This window comes from Schistocerca serialis, chromosome 6 (assembly GCF_023864345.2).
Source record: "Schistocerca serialis cubense isolate TAMUIC-IGC-003099 chromosome 6, iqSchSeri2.2, whole genome shotgun sequence".
Taxonomy (NCBI): domain Eukaryota; kingdom Metazoa; phylum Arthropoda; class Insecta; order Orthoptera; family Acrididae; genus Schistocerca; species Schistocerca serialis.
In genome coordinates, this window is record NC_064643.1 from 109,591,933 (window position 1) to 109,618,466 (window position 26,534).

General features: G+C 43.7%; 1 protein-coding gene across 3 annotated transcripts in view; it reads left to right on the forward strand.

Annotated features, from left to right (window-relative positions):
* Positions 1-26,534, forward strand: part of LOC126483718 (protein MTSS 2) — a 346,902-nt gene that overhangs the window by 55,521 nt on the left and 264,847 nt on the right. For all 3 annotated transcript variants that reach the window (XM_050106815.1, XM_050106817.1, XM_050106816.1), the window contains exon 3: positions 2,217-2,290. In XM_050106815.1, the coding sequence (XP_049962772.1) occupies positions 2,217-2,290 (74 nt within the window). The remainder of the gene's footprint in view (positions 1-2,216; positions 2,291-26,534) is intronic.

Genomic DNA, 26,534 nt, shown 5'->3' on the forward strand with positions numbered 1-26,534 from the left:
CTTAACTGAGTTTTTACCGCCACTCTCTTGATTAGGTGATTATTCCCACTATGATTATTTCCAGATAGTAAATTAGTGTTCCAAGATTGGCTGAAATCGGTCCAGTGGTTTAGGAGGAGTTGTGGTAGAGACGTACAAACGTGCATAGGTACATCCATTTTTATAGTTTGTATGGATTACAGTATCTTCAAAATTTCTACTTCTTAGTCATTCGCAGAATGACTGTGTGACTCATTTGTAAAGCGTCAGACTGCAAATTGCAAGATACATTGGATTCAATCCCCAGTCAGTCTTCGGTGCTTTTTTTTTTTGTCACCACTTCTTTTATCTCAGGCGATGTTCATGTGAAAAATGAAGAATCGCCCCGTACTTACAGATCCATGTTAAACTGTGGGTCCCCTTATAACCGGCACAGTAAGCCATGTCAAAAGAATGCAACGGGGTACATCTCCAACAGGACCATGCCGAGTAAAGCGCGCAGAATTTGTGATCCAGTTATACTTGTCACCAAAGGCTAACTCCTTACTGTTGTCAGAAAGAGGCATGCCGTACAGTAAGATGGGCTGTTTACGGTACGCACCATGAGTGAACGGAGCAGTAATGGCGTGGCCCATATATATAGCAATAATTTCATTCAAAAACTTAAACCACATGCTTTGCATTTGGCAATTCCAAATTAATGTCCTTACTTTGTATTCAAAATTACGTTGTTTAACTCGTGTGCTTACTAAATTAATTAGTTCACAAGCTGTGAGAAGGAAAGACCTTTTAGGAAAGCGCTTAGGGGAGCACTGCGGTTTTCATGCGCCCTGTGGTTTATGATATTTTTTTTTTCACTAACAATCCACAGGTACATTGAGTATTTAAATCTGATTTTACGACGACTTGCTCACGCCAATGGTTATGAATGTAAGGCATTATTTGCGGACAACAGTTTATTGGAGACAGTGTACGCACACGCTCTAGTCGGTGTAACCTAAATCAGTTTAAAAGTTATGACGCAGGAAAAGAAAGCCCTGTCGTTTAACGACGTGGCAGTACAATAGCGGAGGCGGCAACTATTGAAACGGAAAACTCAATCTTCAGCACGGAGAAAGTGTTAAAAGCCTTTTATCTGTAACGACAGTAATATCACCAGCAGCAACTGCAGCTCTTTCGGTCGGCAGAAGCGTGACTTCCTAAATTCAAGGCAAGATGGTCTCTAAAAGTTTTAAAGTGGATCTAATGGGGAGGGGCCTGTTCTACCAATAAGAGGTCGTCTGAATATCCTTTCCAAGTGTTACAAAACAAGTTCTTATCAGAAAGGAGTAACACATAATCTCTACTTCGCAAGCCCAAATCTTAAGAATATGTGATTTTTTTTGTGATATGTAAACAACGAAACAGTAGTATTGTCCCTCAAATTAACGATGTTACATCCTCCCACAGTTTTCAGTGCCAGTCACACGCTGCACATGAGATGAGCAGAAGTGATTCTCTGTGTTGATTGTAACTGCACGTGAACGGTTTGTTACATTTAGTGCCCTGAAATAGCGTGATTTCATTTGTTCTGGAGTCCGCTAAATTTCGGTTGCACTATAAATCATGTTAAAGCCTGTAACTTCAACTAGGTATTTAGGGATTAAAATTACAAATAACTTTAACTGGAACGATCGCATAGATAATGTTGTCGGTAAAGCAAACGAAGGGACTGTGATTTATTGTAGAACATGTAAAAATGCAATAGAACGAAGAAGACGGCTTTCACTGCGTTTGTTCATCCTCTTCTGGAGTACTGCTAGGATATGCGAATTGGGTGGGCAGTCATTACAATGGCGTTTTTCGCTGCGGCAGGGTTTCATCATGGGAATTTTAATGACTAACAACCTCCTCAGTGTGTGAATATTTTATTGGCCCCCATGTACATAGGGAGTAATGAGATGATGATAAAATGAATCAGAGCTCGCACGGAAAGGTTTAAGCGCGCTGGTGCAGAGCGTTAAGTAGAGTAATAGCTTGAAGGTGGTTCGACGAACCCTCTGCTAGGCACTTAGTTGTGAATTGCAGTGTAATCATGTAGACATAAATGTTTTAAAGTTATTCATAGCCTATCATCTAGAGTTTAATGTAGGCTGCATTTTATGCCTTCCTGTACCATTTCTACAGTAACTTTAGGTCAAGTAATCATGGCTGTGTGGAAACAGCAGCATGTGCATTACAATGATTTCTTGTTGCAGGGCAACAATCCAGGCGATCGCCGCTTATCTGGATGCCTTCCAAAAGATTGCAGACGCCGCCACTAACACCAGAGGTAAGTTGGCCCACGTGCTATTTGTGCAGAGTTTGATTGGCTGTTGTTGTCTCTAAACACTCACCGATGATCGAATATTTGACACTTAAACAGCAAATTGGTAGTTCATTTCGCCATTGATCGTATTATGACAGGTGTAGGAGGGTTGTACCTCTGTAGTGGCCTTGTTACACACCACAGAGTTCCACAAAGCCCTCTAGAACTTTGTGACGAAACCAGCACACTGTTTATTCCCCTCAACCTCGGTTTCAAGGCACGTTGCTGGGCGTTAATTCGACCAATAAGCAAAGTTCGACGCGCGCCGTCGTTGATTAGACTGTCTGTTGCGGTAAAGCCGTATTACGTTGCCCCTGCGATGCCACTTCCCAGTGGTGGTCCCGTCTCGCCGCAGGCGCGATGGCGCCGCCAAATAGAGCGGACGTAATGAAGGAGCTGCCGCCTCTCATTTGGCGCTCTCGCCGCCGCCGCCGCCGCCGCCGCCACGCGGGATTGGACGGATTCCACCGCTGTCTCGACGAAGGGTTCTCAAAGTTCGTCGTCTTTCGTAGTAATGCCGCCGCCGTAATCTGCAGTGAATGGCGGCAATCAGGCGGGCCCTAGAGTCCCGTAGTTCCACCGTAATTTCGCGTACCGTTTCCGCTCCGGCTGCGTTACCGAAACGCAGGAAGAATGTCACTCTCAAATCCGAGGTGTAGGATTTTAACGAGTTGAAGTAAGTTTGTGTAATTCCGTATTTCAGTTTGCGGAGCGACCCAGCTTGTCTGTTGATTTGCAGAAATGATCAGAAGGCTGTGCTGACAAATACTAATTGGTCAGAAGTCATTCCTCTGCGAAGTAACTCTCTCCTTCCTCCGATACAGCCAGAAGGCACGAGGCGGGACGTGACTAGAATGCGCATGTACGAAGAGGTGGCGAAACTCGCGGGATACCTCCTAATATCGTGGTGGACCTCCTTTGGCTCGGCATAGGGCAGCAGCTCGACGTAACAACGGACTCAAGTCGTTGGAAGTTAACTGTAGAATATTGAGCCATGCTGCCTCTATAGCCCTCCTCCATTGCGAAAGTGTTTCCGGTGCAGCATTTTGTTCACGACCTGAGCTCTCGATAATGTCCCATAATTTTTTCGATGATATTCATGTCGGGCCTTCTGGATGGCAAAATAGTCTGCTCGAATTACCCAGAATGTTCTTCAAATCAATCGCGAAAGACTGTGGACTGCTGACATGACATCGTTGTTTGATAACGTGAAGTCTATGGATGGGTGCAAATGGTCTCCAAGTAGCCGAACATAACCATTTTCAGTCAATTGGACCGGAAGACCCAGTTCATTCCATGAAAACACATCCCGCACCATTGTGGAGCCACCAACAGCTGGCAAGTGTGTCGTGGACAAGTTGGGTCCATAGCTTCGTGGGGTCTGCACCAACGCGAACCGTACCGTCAGCTCTTACCGACTGAAATCGGGACTCATCTGACCAGGCTACGGTTTTCCAGTCGTCTAGGGTGCAGCCGATATTGTCACAAAGCCAGGAGAGGCGTGGAAGGCGATGCACTGTTAGCAAAGGCACTCGCGTCTCTCGTGTGCTGCCGTAGCCCTTTATAGCCCTTTAACGCTGAATTTCGTCTTACTGTCCTAACGGATACGTTCATAGTACGTCCCACGTTGATTTCTACGGTTATTTCACGCAGTGTTGCTTGGCGGTTTGCTCTGACAACTCTACGCTAACGCCCTGCTGTCGGTCGTTAAGTGAAGGCTGTCGGCCACTGCATTACCATGGTGAGAGATAATGGTTGAAGTTCGCTAATTCCGGTACGCCGTTGGCACTGTGGATCTCGGAATATTGGAATTCCCTAGAGATTTCCGAAGTGGAGTGCCCCATGCGTCGAACTCTCAACTACCACTCGACGTTCAAAGTTTGTTAATTCCCATACTGCGGCCATAATCACGCCGGAAACCTTTTCACTTGAATCACCTGAGTACAAACGCACCCCCTGTCAAACCTCTTATACGCGATGCTACTGCCATCTGTATATGTGCATATCGCTGCCCTACGACCTTCGTCTCCTCAGTGGATGATGCGTGCAGTACGTGACTGTCATATACAGTAATTGTCTCCTCTATCGCAGTCAGTATAGCCATCGTTGAGGCTGAAAACGGTTGCTACAGTTCTTTTCCAGTCAACTGTGAAACAGAACGTACTGACGATTTAAAGTTCTCTGCTCCGGAATGACTTTAGCAAGCAACGTAGGTAGTGTGAATCGTGAACAGTGTGCAGCGTCGCATTTGGCGCTACTGGTTCACATAATCAATGGTAAATCAGTGAAGTAGGCAGTATAACTGCATGTAAAAGATGTAAAGAAAGGGTAAAATTGGCGTCTGTGCATTGCCGACCCCTCTGTTAAATCACGAAGAGGCCTTGCTACGCAAGAGTTGTCATTCGACACAACTGGTCGAGATTATTTGTAGCTGTTTCGGGGTAAAGCGTTGGAGGATCACGCTGGAAATCGTGGTGTAGCAGCCTTATTAAGGGAACAAAAATCTCATAAACTGTTTGTCGCAAGGTTCACTTGGTTAAACTAATGAACGGAACGGTCTGCAAAATGTTGTGTACGACCTGTTTAATCTTCGAAAATCTGTACTCAGGTCAATGTGATTCGTAATGGGGCCGGTTTGGAGGATAGGAAAAAGAGTGTAAGGCTTTGTAGTGTTGTGTTAAGAGGTTTGGGAATATCTAATGTGGACGTTGTGCAACGATCCAAGGAGAAAAGAATGGTTGGACGCACATCTTGACTCGTTGCTTATGACTGCAGATGAAGGATGGTTAAAGGAATTAATCACCGGGGGCAGGTCTCGATATGAATAAGGCATATGGTTGACTCAAGATGCAACAGTTAATCTCAAATGAAAGGTGGGGGGGAATCTAGTAATAGACACGACTGGATAATTGCATGGAACTAATTCACCGAAACATCATAGATTCCAGTGCCAGACAAGAGAAAAATTGAATATAAGACGACAAAAAATTACTTTTATGAGGTTCAAGGAGTTATTACCGCACATCACGAATCATCTTTGCCATATGATCTCTTCTCCACGGACATGAGTGAGTACTTGTTATTGACGTATTACTAGTGGTGCAACCTTACCACAGTCAACATTACAAGTAAAAATGCATACTGGATGGAAAGTGTCGGACATAAACCAATATTGCTCGCATTTCGAAAGTAACTTCCTGTGCCTAACAGTATCGCACAATGTCTGCGTGGACATGGTCACTGAATGTACATAGTACTCAGAAAGCACACTACAAATCTCGGGAATGGAATAGTTGTGCCAGATACACAGTAAAAGTATACATCTTGTGGCCCACCTTTCAACAGATGTTGTGGTTTTAAATGATTTAAGTGTGTTTCAGCTTACAACACGTAAATGTCTAACAGTATTGAAGACACTGTATTTCAAGAAGTACGATAAATAGTCCCTTTTGTGAAGCACTTGTTCATCCCTCGACGTACACAAAAGTAATTTTTTTTGCATGTTTTGTATTAATTTGTTCGATGTTTGAATATTAACTCATGGAAATATCAGTGTTGTATGAGTACCCTAGAGTATTTGATTCAAGAAAAAAAATACTTAGCTTATGCACTATCAGATGACAAATCTGGCGGTCGGTCCATGTATCTCTCATCTCGTGATATGTACATCTTAACTTTAATTTCATATGTTTTTCTGTAGATACTGTGGAAGAGAGGAATATCTTAGAATAATTGCTATCTTGGCATCGTGAGTTTGTAAAATTGTTTATAATCGAAAACCCGTCTCGCCTTTTTTTCCCCATATTCACATGACTATATTACTGCGTTAGTTGCAACTCTGGTTGGTAAAGTGATTGATAATATCTACCAGGATGATTAGAATTGGAGGCGTGTCATGGTAAGCGCAACGGATGGGACGCCATTGTTAGAGCGCTGTGCCGGAGCCGATACGAATCCGGACGCTATGGTGGCTGGGAGCGTCCGCTGAGCCAATCTTATCTCGCGTCGTGCCACGCCCAGGCGTCCGCGTCCTATCTGCGGGGCGCTCTGCTCTCCGTGCCGAGAGCTGTCAAGAGAGATCTTTGGACGGCTGCGATGAAAGAGGCGGACAGGCTTCACAAAGATATCGATGCCGGGCGAAGCTCGTCGGAGTACGGCTCATAAAAACAAGCATGTTTCAGAGTAATACCAGTCGATCGCTTAAATTAATCTTGACGCTATTTCAGAAACCATCCTGGGTTAGTATAGACATGCGACCCGTAGCCGCCATTTCTATCACGGACCAGTCAGATAAGCTCGCAAAAATGAGGAATTTGGTGTTCATTCCTGCTAATTTTGTTGTTGAGGAAATCCTTACCAGCGCCCGCTAGTAGTGCGTGATACCTGATTGTTCGCAGTAATTATTGTACTAAATGTGGAGAACGTGCAGATTGGGCTACACCACTTGTTTTGAATTGAGGATGCTGCCAGTGGCGAATGTTATATCAGGGAAGTATTCTAGTCAGAAGTGGAATGCCTTGCCTTAAAGACATTCCTAGACTTTCATCCCTAGAACTCAGGTGGTAGCAAGAAGCAATTAAAGAAAACAGCTCTCGGTCACTAATTTTTAACGAAGTAACCGGGTTTAAACACTGCTAGGAGTGTCCCCCTCAGAATTTAAATCAAAGAATGGTCTATAACATAGTCACAGAATTATGACTAAAAACGTATATAAGTACGGAATCGTCGTGAAAGACTGGCAGTACTTATGTCATTTATAAAATAATAAATATCCCAAAAGGGCATTAGTCAGAAAGATAAAAAAAACTGACGGCGAGCCACTAAGGGCTGCTCGTTACTTGCGTGGTGCAGGTTGCATTCGGACTCACCTGCACCACGCAAGTAACGAGCAGCCCTCAGTGGCTCGCCGTCAGTTTTTTCATCTTAAATATCTTTGTGACTAATGCCCTTTTGGCATATTTATTAGTTTATAAATTACATATAAGTACTGCCAGTCTTTCACGATGATTCCGTACTTATACTCTGTATCATACGTTTTTAGTCATAATTCTGTGACCATGTTATAGACCATTCTTTGATTTAAATTCTGAGGAAGGCACACCTAGCAGTGTTGAAACCCGGTCAATTCGTTAAAAATTAGTGACCGAGGGCTGTTTTCTTTCAATTGTAACTATTCACGGTCTCTGAACGTGCATCCATGTACAAAATTTTGGAAGCAAGAAGGTTGACAAATTTCGTTGCTCAGTTTGTCCCATCGGGATGGGTTACTCTTACCAAATTGAAATTAACTTATCTGCTGACTCCCTGTACTCTGCAAGCCGTAGAATACACTTACACAGCAGAGCAAACAGTCTAGGGCTTCCAGAACTTACTCGTCTCTCCTGCAGAGGTTAGGGAAAGTGACTCTCTTCTTGAGTTGCAGGATAATGAAGTGGCAAAAACAGCAGACAAGGAGGCATGCACAGTACCTTCGGTAGTGCAGTGTGGTAACTTGACCTCGTGAGTGTGATGTCCTCGCTTTTAAATCACGTGGTCATGGGTCGTAGGCTGTACGAATAACTGAAAGTGAAATGTATGTATTTGTGGTTGGAGAAACTTACCATTCGACAGTTGAATTAACGTGTATCAGGCACTGTCGTCGGACTTGAGCGAACTAGCGGACACACGCGTTGCAGCCAGCGGACTCATTGCTCAGTTTCAGACGAGAGGACAAAGTGGCGTGAATCGGTCAGTACCCCCATATATTGTGTATCCGTTTCGTCAACAAAACTACGCAATAGAATGTGGCTGCAGACTAGCCTTCTGGCAAATTTCTATAATTTATGCTCAATTTTAGTGTGTAGCCTTGGTAGGTAACTCTAAATTGCATCATCAAATTATTTTAATTGAATTACTGTGACGGGTTCGGAGATGTTTAATCTTTTTATGGTATTTCAGTGGTTTCACTTATTCTTTCAGTTTTTCTTGTGAATCCTGATTTATGGTGACAGTAAGAGTAACGTAATCTTTCCACGGATGATGCAGTTATCTATAATGGAGTGCTGTCTGGAAAAAATTGGCCAAATATTCAGTCACATCGTAATGTGGTTTCAGGGTATAATAGCCTAGAATATCAACGAGCCAACATTGGAACTGGTAAACCTACTTGGGTGTAATAATTTGTAGGCGATTGAAATGCTAAGATCACAAAGATTCAGTTGTAGGTAAAGGAGGTGTCAGACTACGGTTCATCGTTAGGATGCTGGGGAAATGCAGCGAGTGTACAAAGGACGCTGTTGAGAAATCACTCTTGTTTTCCAGAATATTGATTTAGTGTGCGGGACCAAATTCAGGTACGACTAACAGGAGAAGGCAGCACGAACGGTCACATGTTTGGCACGCGAGTGAACATCACTGAGATACCGAAAAATCTGAACTGTTTTATTGCTTGAAGGTAAACGCCAACAATACCGTGAAAACGAATTTAAGAAGTGCCAAAACCCACTAGTAAATGAGGAATCGCTTCAAAAGGATCGCGAAGATTTATACTTGTAGGTGTTAAGGAAACATACTTCCCCGCTCCATACGCGAATGGAACGGTAAACAGCCCAAATATGTGATACAGTGCGAAGTTACCTTCCTTCATGTATTTCTAAGTGATTTGGTTAGTAACATAACTAAAAATAGCTGTAAAAAAATTCACTCGGACGTTAACGACCCCGCCCTTAAAAATAGCAAAAACTGCCAGCACATACGCCTTCGTCCAAATGCTTCTAGTACCGTTCGTCTTAGGCTTCAGAATACAGGGGCCATTTCAGTAACTCACTCTTTCAAAACACACGAGGTGAAATACGGAAGAAACAGGGTCAGGCCATCCAGGTGATTCCTCTTACTCGCTAGCTTGAGACCTTTGAAAATAACCCGACAGACTTCTTGTTGTATCCAGTCTTCATCACAGGTTGTGCATAATGATCTCATTGCAAACCGGAATTCTGCAGCCTAATCACATTTAATTCCCACGGTCACGTGACATGTTGCTTATGCGTCATGTGTGGAATGTCCTGGATCGACGGATCCCCCGTTACGCAAGTCCAGTGGCAAATAATACTGAACTTCGAACATAAGTAAAAGCCACCTTAAATGTTATTTGTCATGGACGCATCGAAAGTCTTGTTGTATGCTGCTATATTGGAGGTTCTTATCGTAGCATGTGTGGCTTCTTCACCGATTATAGAGTTTGAAAACGTAATAATCCTACATGATTCAGAAACATTGTGTAACTGTTCAGACGTTGACCAGTAAATTCTCCCCCTTGCCTCATCTACACGATTCTTTAAGTCATAAAAGAATATTCGTATAAAACAGCTTCAGACGCATGATTTCTTTGCAGATGAGTTAAATATTCAGCTTAGAGTATGGAAGCGAGAAAAAGCTTAACGTTGTGTTTAAAGTTTATTCGAAGTCACTAAATGCTTTCAGTCTCGGTATGAAGTCAGACATTCTCTCTCTCTCTCTCTCTCTCTCTCTCCCCCTCTCTCTCTCTCCCCCTCTCTCTCTCTCCCCCTCTCTCTCTCTCCCCCTCTCTCTCTCTCTCTCTCTCTCTCTCTCTCTCTCTCTCTCTCTCTCTCTCTCTCTCTCTCTCTCTCTCTCTGTGTGTGTGTGTGTGTGTGTGTGTGTGTGTGTGTGTGTGTGTGTGTTTTTTTTTTTTTACGTACACGTAACATCCCGTTGAATCTGTCACTCAAAGCCAATGGTTACCTTTTTGCTAATGATAGACAATTTCGGTCGCCATTCTAAAAGTTCTCGTTGTCCAGTTATGTACGAACTTGATTTCGTCGGACTACTTTTTCCTGCAGTGTAATGCTAAGAGAAAATTCTTCACTACTTACCACTACTGAAGGAATCAGTTTACTCCTTTCATCGATGATTCGTCTATATTTGAATAACACAAGTCCAAGAAACGACAGACCATTTTACGGTAACGTTCTGACTAGTGACAATCACACAAGTCCATATACATTGATAGAAACATTTCAGGCAGCGTCTACGCTCAGAGTAAGATCAAGTAGCCTTCGTTTGTTACGGCCGTTGACAGTGTCGGTAAACTTCTTGTCATCGAGTTCGCCGCTCTTCCATAGGCACCGCAAAGCACCGCTCGTCGTCCACTGCCAATCATTTCTCGCGTTATGTCGCGGGTTTTTCCGCCACGTGTCCATATGTCAGCACCATCTGCACATACAGATAAGAGGGTGTGCTCAGTGGATTTTTTTCACTAATTTACGCTTCACGATGTTAACATAGGACACGACCACCTTTGGCTACTGTAAGAAACCACAATGCAATATGCTGATCTAATGGACATCACGTTACACTAAAAGATAAACAGGACCTAACGGGTATAAGTGCAGAGATTTTTATATGTGGTACCTTATTAAGTACACACAAGTGTGTTGGTTGAATTTCTTTTTTCCTCTTGTTGGAACAGTCTTTGCACAAACTGGTCACACTGTTACAACCTGATGTTTTCTGCACAGCCGTAACTGTGCCGTAAGTGAACTACGCCTGTCAATATAGACTAACCGCTTTGAATCCACATCTCGCCACCTGACCTGGTGGCCAGGGTAAAATAAGCATTATGCCTCGCTCTTGCCACATATAGTAGGAGTTACTAACGACCCTAAAAACATCAGTCTTTTAATAGCTATAATTAATAGTCCTCGAATGAACTAAATACTGAGTACAACGCCCTAGTCACCAATGGAAATATCTATATTTCTATCCGTTACACTCTGTATACGCAGTTACTTTAATACTCGACTTACTGTGTTAACTATTAACGTAACATTGTACCTCGCACTGAAAGATTATGACAGCATCTTAGTCGGGCATTACTTTTATGGAACACTGAAAATTAAATATTTATTGCCCCTGGAAGGCATTACATAGACGACGTGCACCGTTTTAGCCGTTTAGTGATGCAGATGGTAGCGAAATATAGGAAATAGGAAAGAAACTTTCGCACTCATTCGTTTGGGCGATAAGCAGCTGCCTATAAATAAAAGAAACTATTTTAGATTGCGTTTTCGCTGCAGCTCCTCCTGTGCTATGGAGGAAATATAATAAGGCGAAAAAACCCTTATTTTCCTTCCAAAGGAATGCGACATCACGAACAGTTTTTCCAGTGCCGGAAGGTGTCTTCCGACGCAGCAGAAATTACTGGCCCGTGGCTCTTTCGGAGCGCGCTTCGGGTGCCATTAAGGCGAGGTCACGTTCTCATTTGCAGGGCGCTGTGTGCACTTCATTGTCTGCCCGCGGAATTGCTTCTCCCGTTCCCCAGCGCAGTAAACGAGGAACCGTCTCGAGATTCATTGCGCTCTTGTTATCAGGTGACAGCGTTGCAGTTTTGCGCAGATAGCCGGATGACATGCCGCAAAAAATTGCATTAAATCGACTGACACAGCTAACCACAGTCACGCGTAATTTCTTCTTCATCTCACTGCACCCATAAATGTCTAACTGCGCTAAAGATAGAGATGTGCTGTAGACGAAAGTTTGCTCTTTGGGCATAGGGGTGTAACTGCAATTTCCCAGCTTAACAGGTGACATCCATAGAGCACTTGGCCGCGAAAGGCAAAGTTCCCGAGTTCGAATCTCGGTCCTGCACACAGTTTAATCTGCCAAGAAGCTTCAGGTGACACCCATATCCATCTACCTGATGAGTTATTTATATTTGTGCTTGTTAAGTCGAGATGGAAAAAAACTACTTCTTACTTGAAGCACTCAAAGTTTGCTCATACCCATTTACTCTAATAAAGTCGTCACTTTTTCCTGTAAGACGCCTACTATTTGTTCCTATTTCTGAACTTCAACGTTTTTGCCCTGAGGAGAGCGATTTGTTTCGTATGTAGGTATTCGGAACTGAGAAGTGAGCTTTTATGGTTATATATATAATACTAACGTATTTAAAACAATGACCTAAAAAGATGTAGCTTGCGGTGAGAACGCTTGCACAGTTGAAATTTTTCTAATTTTTTAAGGTTTATCTTAGTTTAGTTTTTAGGAATATGCTGCCATTTGTAAAGTACAGAAAACATACAGAAGCGGTATCAGTTTCATGGAAGGGCAAACCCGCTTTTTGCGTTGGTACTCTTCAAAAGAACTGTTGTAGCTGTATGGACGACAGTTGTTAGCATCTTAAGCGCTAGACGAATAGCAAAGCTCGATGAAAAATCAAAGCTTTTTTCCTGTTCGGAGTTCTAAGAGGATATAGCGTCTGTCATGATTCTTAACACTAGCTGCAACACCAAGGAACCAAATAACTACAGTTTTGGTCGTATCTGGTTCTTCATATGAACCATCTGAAGTATTGCTGCAGGAGCTTGGCGAAGTTCTGTCCACTACCACTTCAGATGACTCATGAGCAAGTGGAAAAAGTTGACAGGCCCCGTGCATACTGTGTAAACTGACCATCGTTCGAGTCACATATAGTGCACAGATAATTCGTGTTAAACACGCTTAACACCACTAAGTGCATGTGGAAAAGTGAAATGTGTTAGAAACCCCCTCCTGCAGTGCTATGTAGTTACTCGAACTCAACAAACGCCGTTTGACTGAATTTTGCTAGAAATTTCATAAGTGATCAGACTGGTAGGAATCAGGTGAACAATTTTGCACTTTGCCTAACTGTATCCCTTCCGTCCGTACGTCACACTTCACTTCCCCCGCCCTCTACCCCTACACCCGATATCCCCATCAAACTCGTCACCACTTACTTCGTCGACCCACCCGTTTGAGACAAAAGGACGCAACGTTGATATAGTTTTGTGCTGGACTCTGGACGTTTGCCGTTATTCACTGGCTGCTTCACGCGTGCTGTGACGCATAATAGCGCGTGATCCACACTTCCGCAGTCAGTGTGCCTGTGGCGAAGCTGCAAGACTCAACGTTAGTCAAGGGGAAATTGGCAGCTGCATCACGCAAAATCTCCACTCTCAGTGTAGCGCTTACTCAAACAGGACAAGGGCATCATTGATGAAACAAGCCACACTGTTCACGTTCAGAAGGTGGCGTTTAACTGGTATTAGTTTTTGAAAATAACTAAATTTCAGTAGTACTGCTGGCGCAAGGCATTGCTTGTTTGGAAATTATTGTATCATCCGCACAATTAAACGAATTTCAGTACGAAACTCGTTAAGAGTGTAACGAGTAATAAATTATTTTCTATGTTACTTCTATTTCACTGTCAGTTAGCAGCCTTTTCCCATGCATGCGGGTGTCAATATTAGCCTTTATCTAGCTGTTTAGTTGTGTACCTGGAACTGATTCAAATGAAACTAGTTGCTCGATGGTGTGGGTAAAATCAGTATCTCGTGCATTGGAGACCTGATATTTTGCCTCCGAATTAGTAGCTGTTGTCGAAGGAATAGCTAAAATTAACTAGTAAAGAACCTTCAACATTGCAGCGCGTCAGCAATGTTTGTTAATATATTTAAAAAACTGGAAACTCGCCTCGACTGCGAAAAAAGCACCTAGTGTTTACCTAGGTTTCGGCGTAGATAACTAAACCTTTTCAGAACAATAAAACCCACAAGTGCCTAAAAAGACCTTTGTCAATGATTAAAAGAACACCATAGCTATACATTTATAAACGAAAAAAGGAACACAAACAGTACATATGTACAGTCTAAATCGTTACTTAATGGTGTAACCTCCACCTTACACCGCCCTATGTTCGATGGGCCATGACCCGCCATAAACGGTGTTCCCCTTTTTTCGTTTATAAATGTATAGCTATGGTGGTGTTTTAATCGTTGACAAAGGTCTTCTTAGGCACTTGTGGATTTTATTGTCCTGAAGGAGGTGTAGTTATCTACGCCGAAAGCTAGGTAAACGCTAGGTGCTTTTTTCGCAGTCGAGGCGGGTTCTAGTTTTTTAGTATAACTAGTAAAGTCTCAAAGCGCCATATATTTAAAAAAATGAAACATCGTTCATGTGGATGTTATTGAAAATGTATTAACTTAAAACTAAGCTGTCAGTGGGAGGTATAATATGTACAAATGCAAGTCCTATGCCAGAGAGATCAACCTCAGACTGTGCTTGCAATCAGTAACATGCTGTTACTACAGATGTTATAATGAGCGATTCGTTTGAAAATTTCGACAGTGAACAGTTAATAAAAACGAATTATTTAGAAACAGCAAGGTGGAACAAAGGAAACAGGAGGCTGGAAATTTCGAAGTGTTCCTTTATACAACTGAATGTTATGTTACCCAGTGAGCGGTATGCGCAGCCCTATTAAGCGGAAGAGGTATTTGACAGATAGGAGGAAAGAGTATTCTGGAAAATGCCAGGAGGAGAAAGTCTGAAGACCTGAAATTTGATGCTAAAAGTTACAACCTAGAATAAACGAAGAAAATTCCGCGATTTATGTGGCCCCAAGGACAGATCTTACGCACTGTGATTTGATTCAAAATTAAATCTCACGTTCATGGTGTCGATTTTTGTAGGAAGTCTCCAGCCTCATTTCCGACAATGTTCGCCGTGACACAGAATGACGCCAAGAGTGAGTGGGTCGTGCAGGGAAAATGGTGATGCAAATTTTATGGGAAGCTCGTGCCATGTCGGTGACGTTACGGATATGAGGTAGGCTGCAGCTGCGTCAGCAGAGTCGGGGGACGCGTGAGGTAATGGACGGGTTTGTGCATCGACGGGTTCCGCCAGCCAAGGCTGCGGTTGCTGCGTCCACAGTGCCGCTACCAAGTCCCGGCTCTACGAGGTGCATTGAAGTTCTATGGCCTCCGATTTTTTTTTTTTTTCTAATTAACTACTCACCCGAAATCGATGAAACTGGCGTTACTTCTCGACGTAATCGCCCTGCAGACGTACACATTTTTCACAACGCTGACGCCATGATTCCATGGCAGCGGCGAAGGCTTCTTAGGAGTCTGTTTTGACCACTGCAAAATCGCTGAGGCAATAGCAGCACGTCTGGTGAATGTGCGGCCACGGAGAGTCTTTCATTGTTGGAAAAAGCCAAAAGTCACTAGGAGCCAGGTCAGGTGAGTAGGGAGCATGAGGAATCACTTCAAAGTTATCACGAAGAAACTGTTGCGTAACGTTAGCTCGATGTGTGGGTGCGTTGTCTTGGTGAAACAGCACACGCGCAGCCCTTCCCGGACGTTTTTGTTGCAGTGCAGGAAGGAATTTGTTCTTCAAAACATTTTCGTAGGATGCACCTGTTACCCTTTGGAACGGAATGGGTAAGGATTACGCCCTCGCTGTCCCAGAACATGGACACCATCATTTTTTCAGCACTGGCGGTTACCCGAAATTTTTTTGGTGGCGGTGAACCTGTGTACTTCCATTGAGCTGACTGGCGCTTTGTTTATGGATTGAAAAATGGCATCCACGTCTCATCCGTTGTCACAACCGACGAAAAGAAAGTCCCATTCGTGCTGTCGTTGCGCGTCAACATTGCTCGGCAACATGCCACACGGGCAGCCGTGTGGTCGTCTGTCAGCATTCGTGGCACCCACCTGGATGACACTTTTCGCATTTTCAGGTCGTCGTGCAGGATTGTGTGCACAGAACCCACAGAAATGCCAACTCTGGAGGCGATCTGTTCAACAGTCATTCGGCGATCCCCCAAAATAATTCTCTCCACTTTCTCGATCATGTAGTCAGATCGGCTTGTGCGAGCCCGAGGTTGTTTCGGTTTGTTGTCACACGATGTTCTGCCTTCATTAAACTGTCGCACCCACGAACGCACTTTCGACACATCCATAACTCCGTCACCACATGTCTCCTTCAACTGTCGGTGAATTTCAATTTGTTTCACACCACGCAAATTCAGAAAGCGAATGACTGCACGCTGTTCAAGTAAGGAAAACGTCGCCATTTTAAGTATTTAAAACAGTTCTCATTCTCGCCGCTGGCGGTAAAATTCCATCTGCCGTACGGTGCTGCCATCTCTGGGACGTATTGACAATGAACGCGGCCTCATTTTAAAACAATGCGCATGTTTCTCTCTTTCCAGTCCGGAGAAAAAAAATCGGAGGCCTTAGAACTTGAATGCACCTTGTATATCGTGGGCCACTTGTCAGCATTCTCCCGCCATCATCTTACTCCATACTGTTGGATGTTAACGAACTTCGCCGTAAAGCCCCGTGCGCTCAAGTTTTTGAATCTGTCGGTGATCTTGGTATTTGTGGATGAATGTCGAGAAGAGAAATCTAAAAATTGGGGGTTACATCCGCGGTTAGTCCGAATATCAAATATGACCCACTGTGCCTCGAACGTCTGACACAACGCATAATTCCGTTTCAAACGTTAACTGTGTTCCGTACTCAGCTTTGAATTTGAGTTTGTCGTCATATCTAGTTGCGTTCACTTAGATTCAAAGACATATTAAACGTCTCCAAAGCTAGGCCCAAGTGTGCTAGAGATATTGTTTCACTACTTTGCACAATTACTTACACCGCTGCGTATGCAAAATTTGCCAAGTACAGTTATACCTTAGCTGTGGAAGACAAGTAGTCAAAAAGTAGTTCTATTCGATAACTAAGAGTAGCGGTGACCGTCTCGAACAATTCATACCGTGTAAATGTTGAGGGATAATGCAGAGTATGTACGGCATACACACACATCTGTTATTAGGGAAGGCGAATGGAAGATACGGATTTGTTAGAAGGGTTCTGGGAAAATGCAGTGCATCTGTTAAGTACGTCACGTACCACGCGCTATTAGGACCAGTTCTAGAGTACTGCTTCATCGTGTGGAGTCCTTATCAAACAGGCATGACAGCAACGAACGAATTCAGAGATGCGCTGCTACGATGGTAATAGGTCGGCATAACCGTACTTAAATGTTCCAGAAATTCGAGGAACTTAAATGGGAACCTTTGAAATAAAGGTGATGTTGCGGTTTAGAGACCAATTTGGATCATTATAAAAGACATCATATTTATGCCAGTGAGTGTAACACTCCCTTTATTTCACGATTGCAATTTCGGTCTTAGGCCATTATAAAGTGAATATGCTATGGCTATTAGGCCATGTCAACTTAAAATGAGCTGACACATTTATATGTCGTTTTCATTACTATTAAATACGTTGGTGACGGTGTTACATAGTGCGAGCACACACACATCCATATGTCATACAACAACATAGTCTGTAGATACTCATGTTCGTTGGCCCATCACTAGTCATTATTGAAATAAACTGCAGGGACAAACAGTAATCTGTTGTTATGACATATGGATATGTGTGCTCGCACTATGTAACAGCGTCACCAATGTATTTAATAGTAATGACAACGACATATAAACGTGTCAGCTCATTTTAGTTCGACATGGCCTAATAGTCGTCACGTCTTTACTTGATAATGGCCTAAGGCCGAAATTACATTCGTGAAATACAGAAAGTGTTAGTCACTGACGTAAATATGTCTTTTATAAAGTTCCACATGACTGTGGATCCCAGGTAGAAAAAGTTGATCAATTTGGATCAGTTTAGAAAGTCTGTATTGGAGGAAGACTGCCACAGTTCTGCTGTCACTATCACAAGTCTTCTTAAACTGTGAGAATAAGACAAGGTGGGGTGGGTAGAGAAGCATTTCGACAGTCATTTTTCCTTCACTGGGCACGCGAATGGAGTAGGGAAAAAATTGCTAATATTGGTACGAATTTATCTTCTAGGCACTGGACTCAGAGGTGCGACAAAAAAAACTTCAGATTCTAAAAAGATAGTAATTAAATTTTCAGGTGCCATGGTCCGTTAATAAATACATTCATCAAGAAGGCAAACAAGGTGATGTTAATTTACTGTGTAATTTTAAAGTATGATTATTTTTTTCTTGCGCTAAGTTTTGTGACGCTAGCTTACTTAAAAGGCTGCCCACACACACTGCAGTCTTAGACGTCACCCAAGAGCCTCCGCCACCTTCTTGGGCCTATGTATTCTTCTCCAGCTAGTTCCGTCGTACGCTTGTCCTCTCTGACCCCGTCAGTCCATCTAAGCCGTGGCCTTCCCCTTAGTCTCGTGCCTCTGTCTCCTCCTACGACTTGCATGGTGGTCTGGCGTTCCGGACGCATTACGTGCCCTGCCCATACCACTTCAGTCTCCTCTCCTCAATGTCCAGCGATTTGTACAACTCCTGCGATTGGCGGCTTTTCCTCTTTCTCCAGTCGTCTCAATTCTTAACTGGTCCAGAAATATGTCTCAGAACAGCGTGCTCAATATGTCAAGAGTTTTCTATTTTTTTGGGTCAGTATCCAGGTGTGCCCTCGGTATAGTACCGCAGGTTGTATTACAGTTCTGTAGTCCCTGATCTTCGTTGATCTCGATAGAAGCCGAGACTTGAGCAGCTTTCCAGCTGTCAATTTTGACCTGCTATTATTTTTCCTCCTATTATTTCCTAGTCTGTCTCAGTACTTTCACTGAGTAGTGATCAAAGATGTTATTATGGTGCTCTTTCCTTAAATAGAATTGCAGGTTATGAATACTTCTAAGCACACTGGACTCGCATTCGGCTGCGATCAGAGAGGAGGCGGTGTTTCGGTCCGCGGTGTCCCCCTGCCCGTGACCCGTGAAGGCGAGCATGAAACGGGCCTGGAGAAAGTCGTCCGTAGCGGGTCCTCCGCGAGACCTTTTCCGCGGCCTCGTCACGCTCTGCATGGCGCCCCGCGCTCTTTGTCCCGCCACAGAGGTGTGCAGTGCTTTTCCCTTGCCGCTGGGGGGAGGGGTTGGGGAGGGGGCGGACGAAAAGCGCGGAAAATGCGTTCCATTTGCTTCAGCGGAGACAAACCAGCGAGGCGCGCTAGCAAAAACGTTGAGTGATAATCGTTCGCGAGATGTAAGAAGGCCCATTGAAAAGACGGTTACATGTCATTGGGGAGAAAGTTTGAAACACTTCATTTCTCAACCTAAAGTCCTTCATTTCAGCACACATGTGCCAACGTTTTTCTGTTGTTCTCTAGTGCTTCGAAGTAAGAGTTCGTGACGGCAGATGTCTGTTCATTCGACGGGAACCTCAACCGACTCGTTACTTTAAGTTGCGGTAAGAAAACGTACCAAGAGGTCACATCAAGAGAAGAGCGAATAATGTTGCAGTTCGTGGTGGTGTTCGCTTATTTTGAGCGCAATAGATGCTGAATAACACTACGGTTCTGGTGAAACACTATACTTCTTATAGACGTAACCTCGCTTTTGCATTAGCTCCTTGTGAAATTCAGCTAACTGAGACGCGTTATTTACATCTGGTGATTTGTCTTGTTCAGACAATCCACAAATACGACGACGCCCATCTCCCCAAAAAATTTTTGCTCTGACGTTACAAAACGCTGTCATCCTCCTTCGCTGCTGGAAAACAGTTGTTTCTTTCTTGCTACTTGTAGTATCTGGAAATTCCATGTTTCTGCATACCCTTTCAATTCAGTGGCGGCTGAACTCTTGAAAATGCTGCTTGGAAATTCGCACATAATGTCAGTTAATTGGTAGTAATCGCGACACCAACCTCTGCAGCGTCCTCGTAGTCACTTGTTTGCGCTGGATATTAGTTCAAAAATGGCTCTGAGCACTATGGGGCCTAACTGCTGAGGTCATCAGTCCCCTAGAACTTAGAACTACTTAAACCTAACTAACCTAAGGACATCACACACATCCATGCCCGAGGCAGGATTCGAACCTGTGACCATAGCGGTCGCGCGGTCCCAGACTGTAGCGCCTGGAACCGCTCGGCCACTTCGGCCAGTTGGATATTAGTTAAGTGGTCATACAAAAATCTGTGACCTCGCAACTCGATTTTTTTTGTTGGTTGGTTGATTCAGAGCGGACCAAACAACCGGGTGATCGGTCCCATGGGGTTAGGGAGGGATGGGGAAGGAAGTCGGCAGTGCCCTTTCAAAGGAACCACTCCGGCATTTGCCTGAAGCGATTAAGGGAAATCACGGGAAATCGAAAGTAGGACGGCCGGACGCGAGTTTGAACAGTCGTCTTCCCGAATGCGAGTCCAGTGTGCTAACCACTGCGTCACCTCGCTCGGTCGATTTTTTCTTCATCTCTTCAGTAATCACTAGAAGTCGCGACAACTTATTAACCTTTGTCCTACGATCATAACGGAATTGAATGTGACTTCTGAACCAGTGGAATAGAACTGTCGTAATACTTCTGCAATTATTATTTAAATGCTTAGACTTTCGCGTCCAGTGTTCGTTCGTGTATGTTTTCTGGATGTACAGCCGCGTCATATTGTAAAATTACTGTCATTAGGTGAAAAAAGCGAAGCTTCGTCCACGTTCGCATTGGCATTCCTCTGGTTCTGGACTACCATCAAAACAGTTACATTTATCCAGTGACGGGCATTGTACAGTTCGAATTTGCCCGACACCTAGAAAACTTCTGTTACGTTACTATATTTAATACATTTTTCGCACAAGAACTAATTAACAATTTTGAAGGTTTCCCAGATGGCTTGAGCCAAATACAAAGATGAATTCTTCGAAAAGGACAAGGCAGAGTTTAATGAAACCTGAGCTTGTACATCTTCTCTAATAACCACGTGGTCGACGAGACATGAAACGGTATTCTTACTTCCTCGCACTGGGTGGTCGCTCTGTTGAAACACAATTTTTTCGTGTTTCTCAACGATCTGAGGCAAGTTTCTCAATTGAACGTAAAGTCGGCGACTTCTGTGTTCCTAACCTATCCCAATAATAGTACCGTCGAAGGAGTATTTACAGCTAAGGTGAAATCAGATACTCGTGTCATTCCTGTGCAGATCTGCACAAAATTGCGAGATGAAGGCTAGATTAAGAGCAGACTGAAAAGTTTACGTTCTTCGACCGGGGTGCGCTCACGTGACATTGATTTCTAGGCACGCTCTTTGGCACTAGACCACCACGTCACTTTTGAAACATTACAAACATACAACGAGAGGGAGAAAATTATTGAACTTACGTTACGCACTAAGCAGTTGTTACGCGTTTTATACATCGTAACGTCACAGAAGTGTTGACATGGATTTTTCCCATCCCTTCAGCAAAGTTGCCCCCTCTCCATCCCAACCTCTAATTATCGCAGGTTACCTATCTGCTCTCCCCCCCCCCCCCCCCCTTCGTAATTAACGAGCAATTTTTGGCTTGAAGAGATGCGCTGATAACCCGCTGCAATCACAAGAAAACATGAGAATTTCCAATCACCGCTGAACATTTTGTAACCAGGAAAAAGGGTCCACGATTTTTATCCCTAACCATATCTTGGCGATACTCTCATGGTGTAAAAATGTAGCACTCTGGCTGCTAAGAGTTCAGAGGTTAACGGTAACTACTCTATTTCCGTTTACTTCTCGGCAGCCCATTGCCCATCTTCCCTTCTTTTTATGCGTGCCTTCACTTGTTGGATTTTTGTTCTGTAACTGGAGAATGAAAATATCTTACGGCAGTACAATAATTTATTGTACCTCTGTATATTGTTGATAGCGTATTGTCACTTAGGTGTATTTAGATAAAGACGAATACTAACTTCTCTTATCGAAGGTTTATTCGCACGTGCACATACAAGAGCGCGGAGCGAACTGCCTCCGGCCAGAACACATACTGTGTATATACAGCTAAAGAACATTCCAGTACAGTGATTCTTCACAAGAATGCACTCGAATCGAATATAGAAATTAAAATTTTACAGTTCAGGTGAGTTTTGAACTCGGGACCCTCAATGCAACATTCTAGTATCATAACCAGTAAACCACAGTGACTGTGCTACTCAGCTTCTTTTGCGACATTGCTCCCTCCTTAACGGAACAGCGCCTCGGTGTTACGTCTTCCTAGTCCGGAAACGAGTCATCGGTCCTGCATACTCCGACTCCCGATGACTGATGTTCGCCCTGGCGGTGACCTTAGAACTTCCCTTGCCGCTACGTTCTTAGTTACCTTTCCGCTTGTTGCCTGTCGCTGGAGCTTCAAATTTACCCTGGGTTGCAGGATCCTTGTAGGGCTTCATTGGAAGAACGTGGGCCGTATTTCTGATCCTTCGTCTTCTTGTGTCGGGGTCGAAATCTTCAACTTCATAAGTAACATCAGACAACTGTATTACAACCTTATAAGGTCCAAAGTAGCGCGTGAGGAACTTCTCAGAGAGACCAACCTTCCGAACAGGATTGAAGATCCAGACGTGGTCACCAGGCTGGTAGACAACAGGGCGGTGGCTCGCGTCATACCTTTGGCGATCGTTTTGTTGAACCTGCAACGTGCGGAGTCGAGCTAACTGCCGAACTTCCTCAGCTCTGGTTAACACCTGACCGATGTAGTCGTCGTCCACGTCATCAGGATGTCACGGAAACAGTGTCCATCGTCGTAGTCGCCTCACGCCCATGCACCAGGAAACGTGGCGTAAATCCTGTGGTGTCTTGTTTGGCGGCGTTGTAGGCAAACGTCACGAAAGGTAGCATTTCGTCCCAGTTGCTCTGCTTAACTTTGACGAACTTTGACAGTATGTCGGCCAAGGTCTTGTTAAGGCGTTCAGTAAGCACGATAGTTTGCGGATGATAGCCAGTCGTCATGTGATGAGTAATGTTGCACCGACGGTTTATCTCTGTCACAAGATTCGATTGAAAAACTTCCGTAACTAACGACCTTGGGGCACCGTTTTTTAATACAATGTCTTCCTCGATGAATTTGGCTACCTCGAATGCTTCGGCTGTTCTCATGGCTTTTGTAATGGCATAGCATGTCAGATAGTCAGTGCAAACAGTAATCCATTTATTGCCACTAGCAGACGTTGGAAATGACCAGAGGAGGTCAATCGCAACACACTGGAAAGGCGTCTGGCTGGCAGAATTGGTATGAGTCGGCCAGGTGGTTTCTGAGAAACTGCCTTTCTCCTCTGGCACTGTCGACAGTGCGACACGTAGTGACGGACACTTCTAAATAAATGTGGCCAGAAGAATATCTTGCGGGTCCTATCGCATGTCTTAATAAATCCTAAATGTCTGGCCTCAGGTGTGTCATGGAATTTCTGTAGAACATCTAAGCGCATGTGTTTAAGAATTACTGGTAGCCACCTTTTTCCAAACGGATGATTCTTGACAGCCGGCCGCTGTGGTCGAGCGGTTCTAGACGCTTCAGTCGGGAACGACGCGGCTGCTAGGGTCGTAGGTTCGAATCCTGCCCCCGGCATGGATGTGTGTGATGTCCTTAGGTTGGTTAGGTTTATGTAGTCCTAAGTCTAGGGGACTGATGACCTAAGATGTTAAGTCCCATAGTGCTTAGAGCCATTTGAACCATTTTGACTCTTGACTTTTGTGGACACTGCTAGAACTTACTTGAACCGCATATAGAAATTAAAATTTTACAGTTCAGGTGTGTTTTGAACTCACGACCCTCCATACAACAGTCTAATATGATAACCACTACACCACGATGACTGTGCTACTCAGCTTCTTCTGCGACATGTCATTATATGTCTAACTGTGAGACACACTTCGTGTACTCAGTTTTATAAATCGAATTGTTGAATTGCGTTTATTGGATTGTTGAGGCTGTTCTGTAACACAGTATCCACTATCTTAATGTGCGACATAGTCGCGCAGGAGGCCTCCGACGATGACATAAATTTGAGGAGACTTAACGCCACTGCTGAAGAGATTGTTAGATTAAGTCTCCTGAAGTTCAGTGTTCACCAACCTGTTCGTCACTTAATGTGCGGACTGTTTGTGAAAATAACATGCAGGTACACGCCCTCATGTTTTATTTCTGGAACGGTTGAACTACATTCGGGCTAAATAAAACATAAATTAAATACGATGATTACTTCCTTCGCAGCATGCCGCTAATCCGTACATTGTCTACCACAAAGCATATCTTCTCATATCTCTTCCCAACCCCCCCCCCCCCCCTCCTATCCTATTACAGCCACGGGTCGTATACAGGAAGGGAAGGTATTTGCATGCCTCCGCCTAATCCAGGACCTGTTTGTTTTAAATTCATGATCACAAGCAGTGTGTCCGTGCAAGGAAGTAAGTTCTCTTGACGACGTGGATTATTTTTTACTTCTGTATTTTCCGCATAAGGCTCAGTGTCTTTACTGTAGCGTTTTCCCTCTTTGTGCCAACAAATCTGTGATAAATGAACGGTGCAGCTGACTCCTTTTAACCGTTTCCCATCTTTCTGTTTTCCAGCTTGATAAATGTCGCAGCCGGCCAGGGTGGCCGAGCGGTTCTAGGCGCTACAGTCTGGAACCGCGCGACCGCCACGGTCGCAGGTTCGAATCCTGCCTCTGGCATGGATGTGTGTGATGTCCTTACGTTAGTTAGGTTTAAGTAGTTCTAGTTACAGGGGACTGATGACCATAGAAGTTAAGTCCCATAATGCTCAGACATTTGTACCATTTTTTAATGTCGCACACAGACAAAAATATTGAGTCACTCATACGATAATTTTGAAATAACTTTCTCGAATGAATTACATTACATTACATGAACATTCCTGGCAGAAGTTTTCACCACCTTAATTTTCTCCGATTTGGGTGGAACGTGGTCAGTCCTTCGTGCGCTGCGAAACTTAGTTTTTCCGTGATATCCATAAACGCAGATGCCAGGACAGTTCCATTCAAAATAGGATTGTCAATTTCCTTAGGCTTTGTCCTCAGTTTCTAATGGCGTACTCTCTTGCCGCCTCACCTGATAAATTGCAACAATCAAATTGTTGTTCCTGACAGGGAGTATTGAAATAATTTATAGGTAGCTGATAGCCTGCCGTTGTCCCGCAACGCATTTATCTTAAACGAAGACAAATCAAATCCACGTGTACTGTAAAATCAAAGTAATTTTGTTTACACTTTCTGAAGAGTTGTTTACGTCCCAAACTCGGTGCACTATTGGCACACACAGAAATATCACCGTTGACTGACGAAGATCTGATGAGATGCGAGTAGCTGTCACATAACTAAAATATTACTGCACTACTCATTTTGGTTTGTCGTCATGTTAAATTACACACAGGGATTTAAACTGAACAATAACGAAGAATATCACAATTTTAATTGCATAAACATTTCTGCGGATCAGTATTTTAAGTGAGACTGCTGCTAAATTATTTCCTGCGGAAGAAACACAATACGAACGTCTAACATTTGTTCCAGGCAAACTTAACGAGACACTTCCCAACATCTGCAGATTAAAAATGTTACTGCTCCTAACGACTCGGTCTCATACTAAACCATAGCTTTCGGCATGTGAATACAAATGTTTCGGTCGTCAATGTATGGATGGAAAACGCCCGAAACTATCAGTGCTATGTTAAAAACGTTTGTCACATACTTACTGGCAGCTATTAACATGTTGTAAATCTTAAGTGCAAGACATCCTCAATAAATAACATTGGAATTAGTCATTTAATGGGTTGCTAATGATCAAAAACTATATTTACTTTCTAATCATAGTTGTGATAACTGTTGTCACCACAGCTGTTTGTAATGAAATAGCAATTGGCTTATCACTCCTCGAAATAAAGTAAATAAATGAGGAACAGGGGAGTACCAAAATGACTGAGGCTGTCAGTAGATCTTGATTTAAAAAACGCATTGGCTTGGCACACTATGTCCGTGTCTGTACCAAAATCTCTCGCAACCATATTAATGTCGATTCACGACTTCCTAGCAGACGTAGCTCAAAACTTTGTTCCTAACGGGTCGAATTTGAGATATGTAAAGGTAATTCCGGGGACGATATTGTGTATAGAAAGATTGCAACGCCAGACGCATAAGACTGTAACGAAATGCAGAAAGCACTGGAGGGAATAGACTGTTGGTGCGTGGACTGGCAATTAACCGTGAGCGTAATTGAATGTAAAATATGTCTGCCTCGGTAGCTGCACGGTCGGAGCGGCTGATTGCCAACCGAAGGGTCCCGAGTTCGATTCCCGGCCAGGTAGATTTTCTCTAGTCAGGGACTGCGTGCCGTGTGGTCCTTCCGTTCATATCGTCATAACTAACAGTACATTATTGAAATGGGTGTATTGGCATTTCCCCAAGGTAGAGATTCATTAGTGTGAGATGGCGCTATCGACGAAAAATCACTGATAACAATAACGACCATGAATTTCGTAGCGACCAGAAGTGTAATGACCACATTAAAAGTAATTGTAGAAAAAGCAGGTATTAGGCAGAGAATCACTGGAAGAATGTCAAGGAAATAAGTCGTCCCTGAAAGGAGTGGCTTACAAATCACTTTTAAG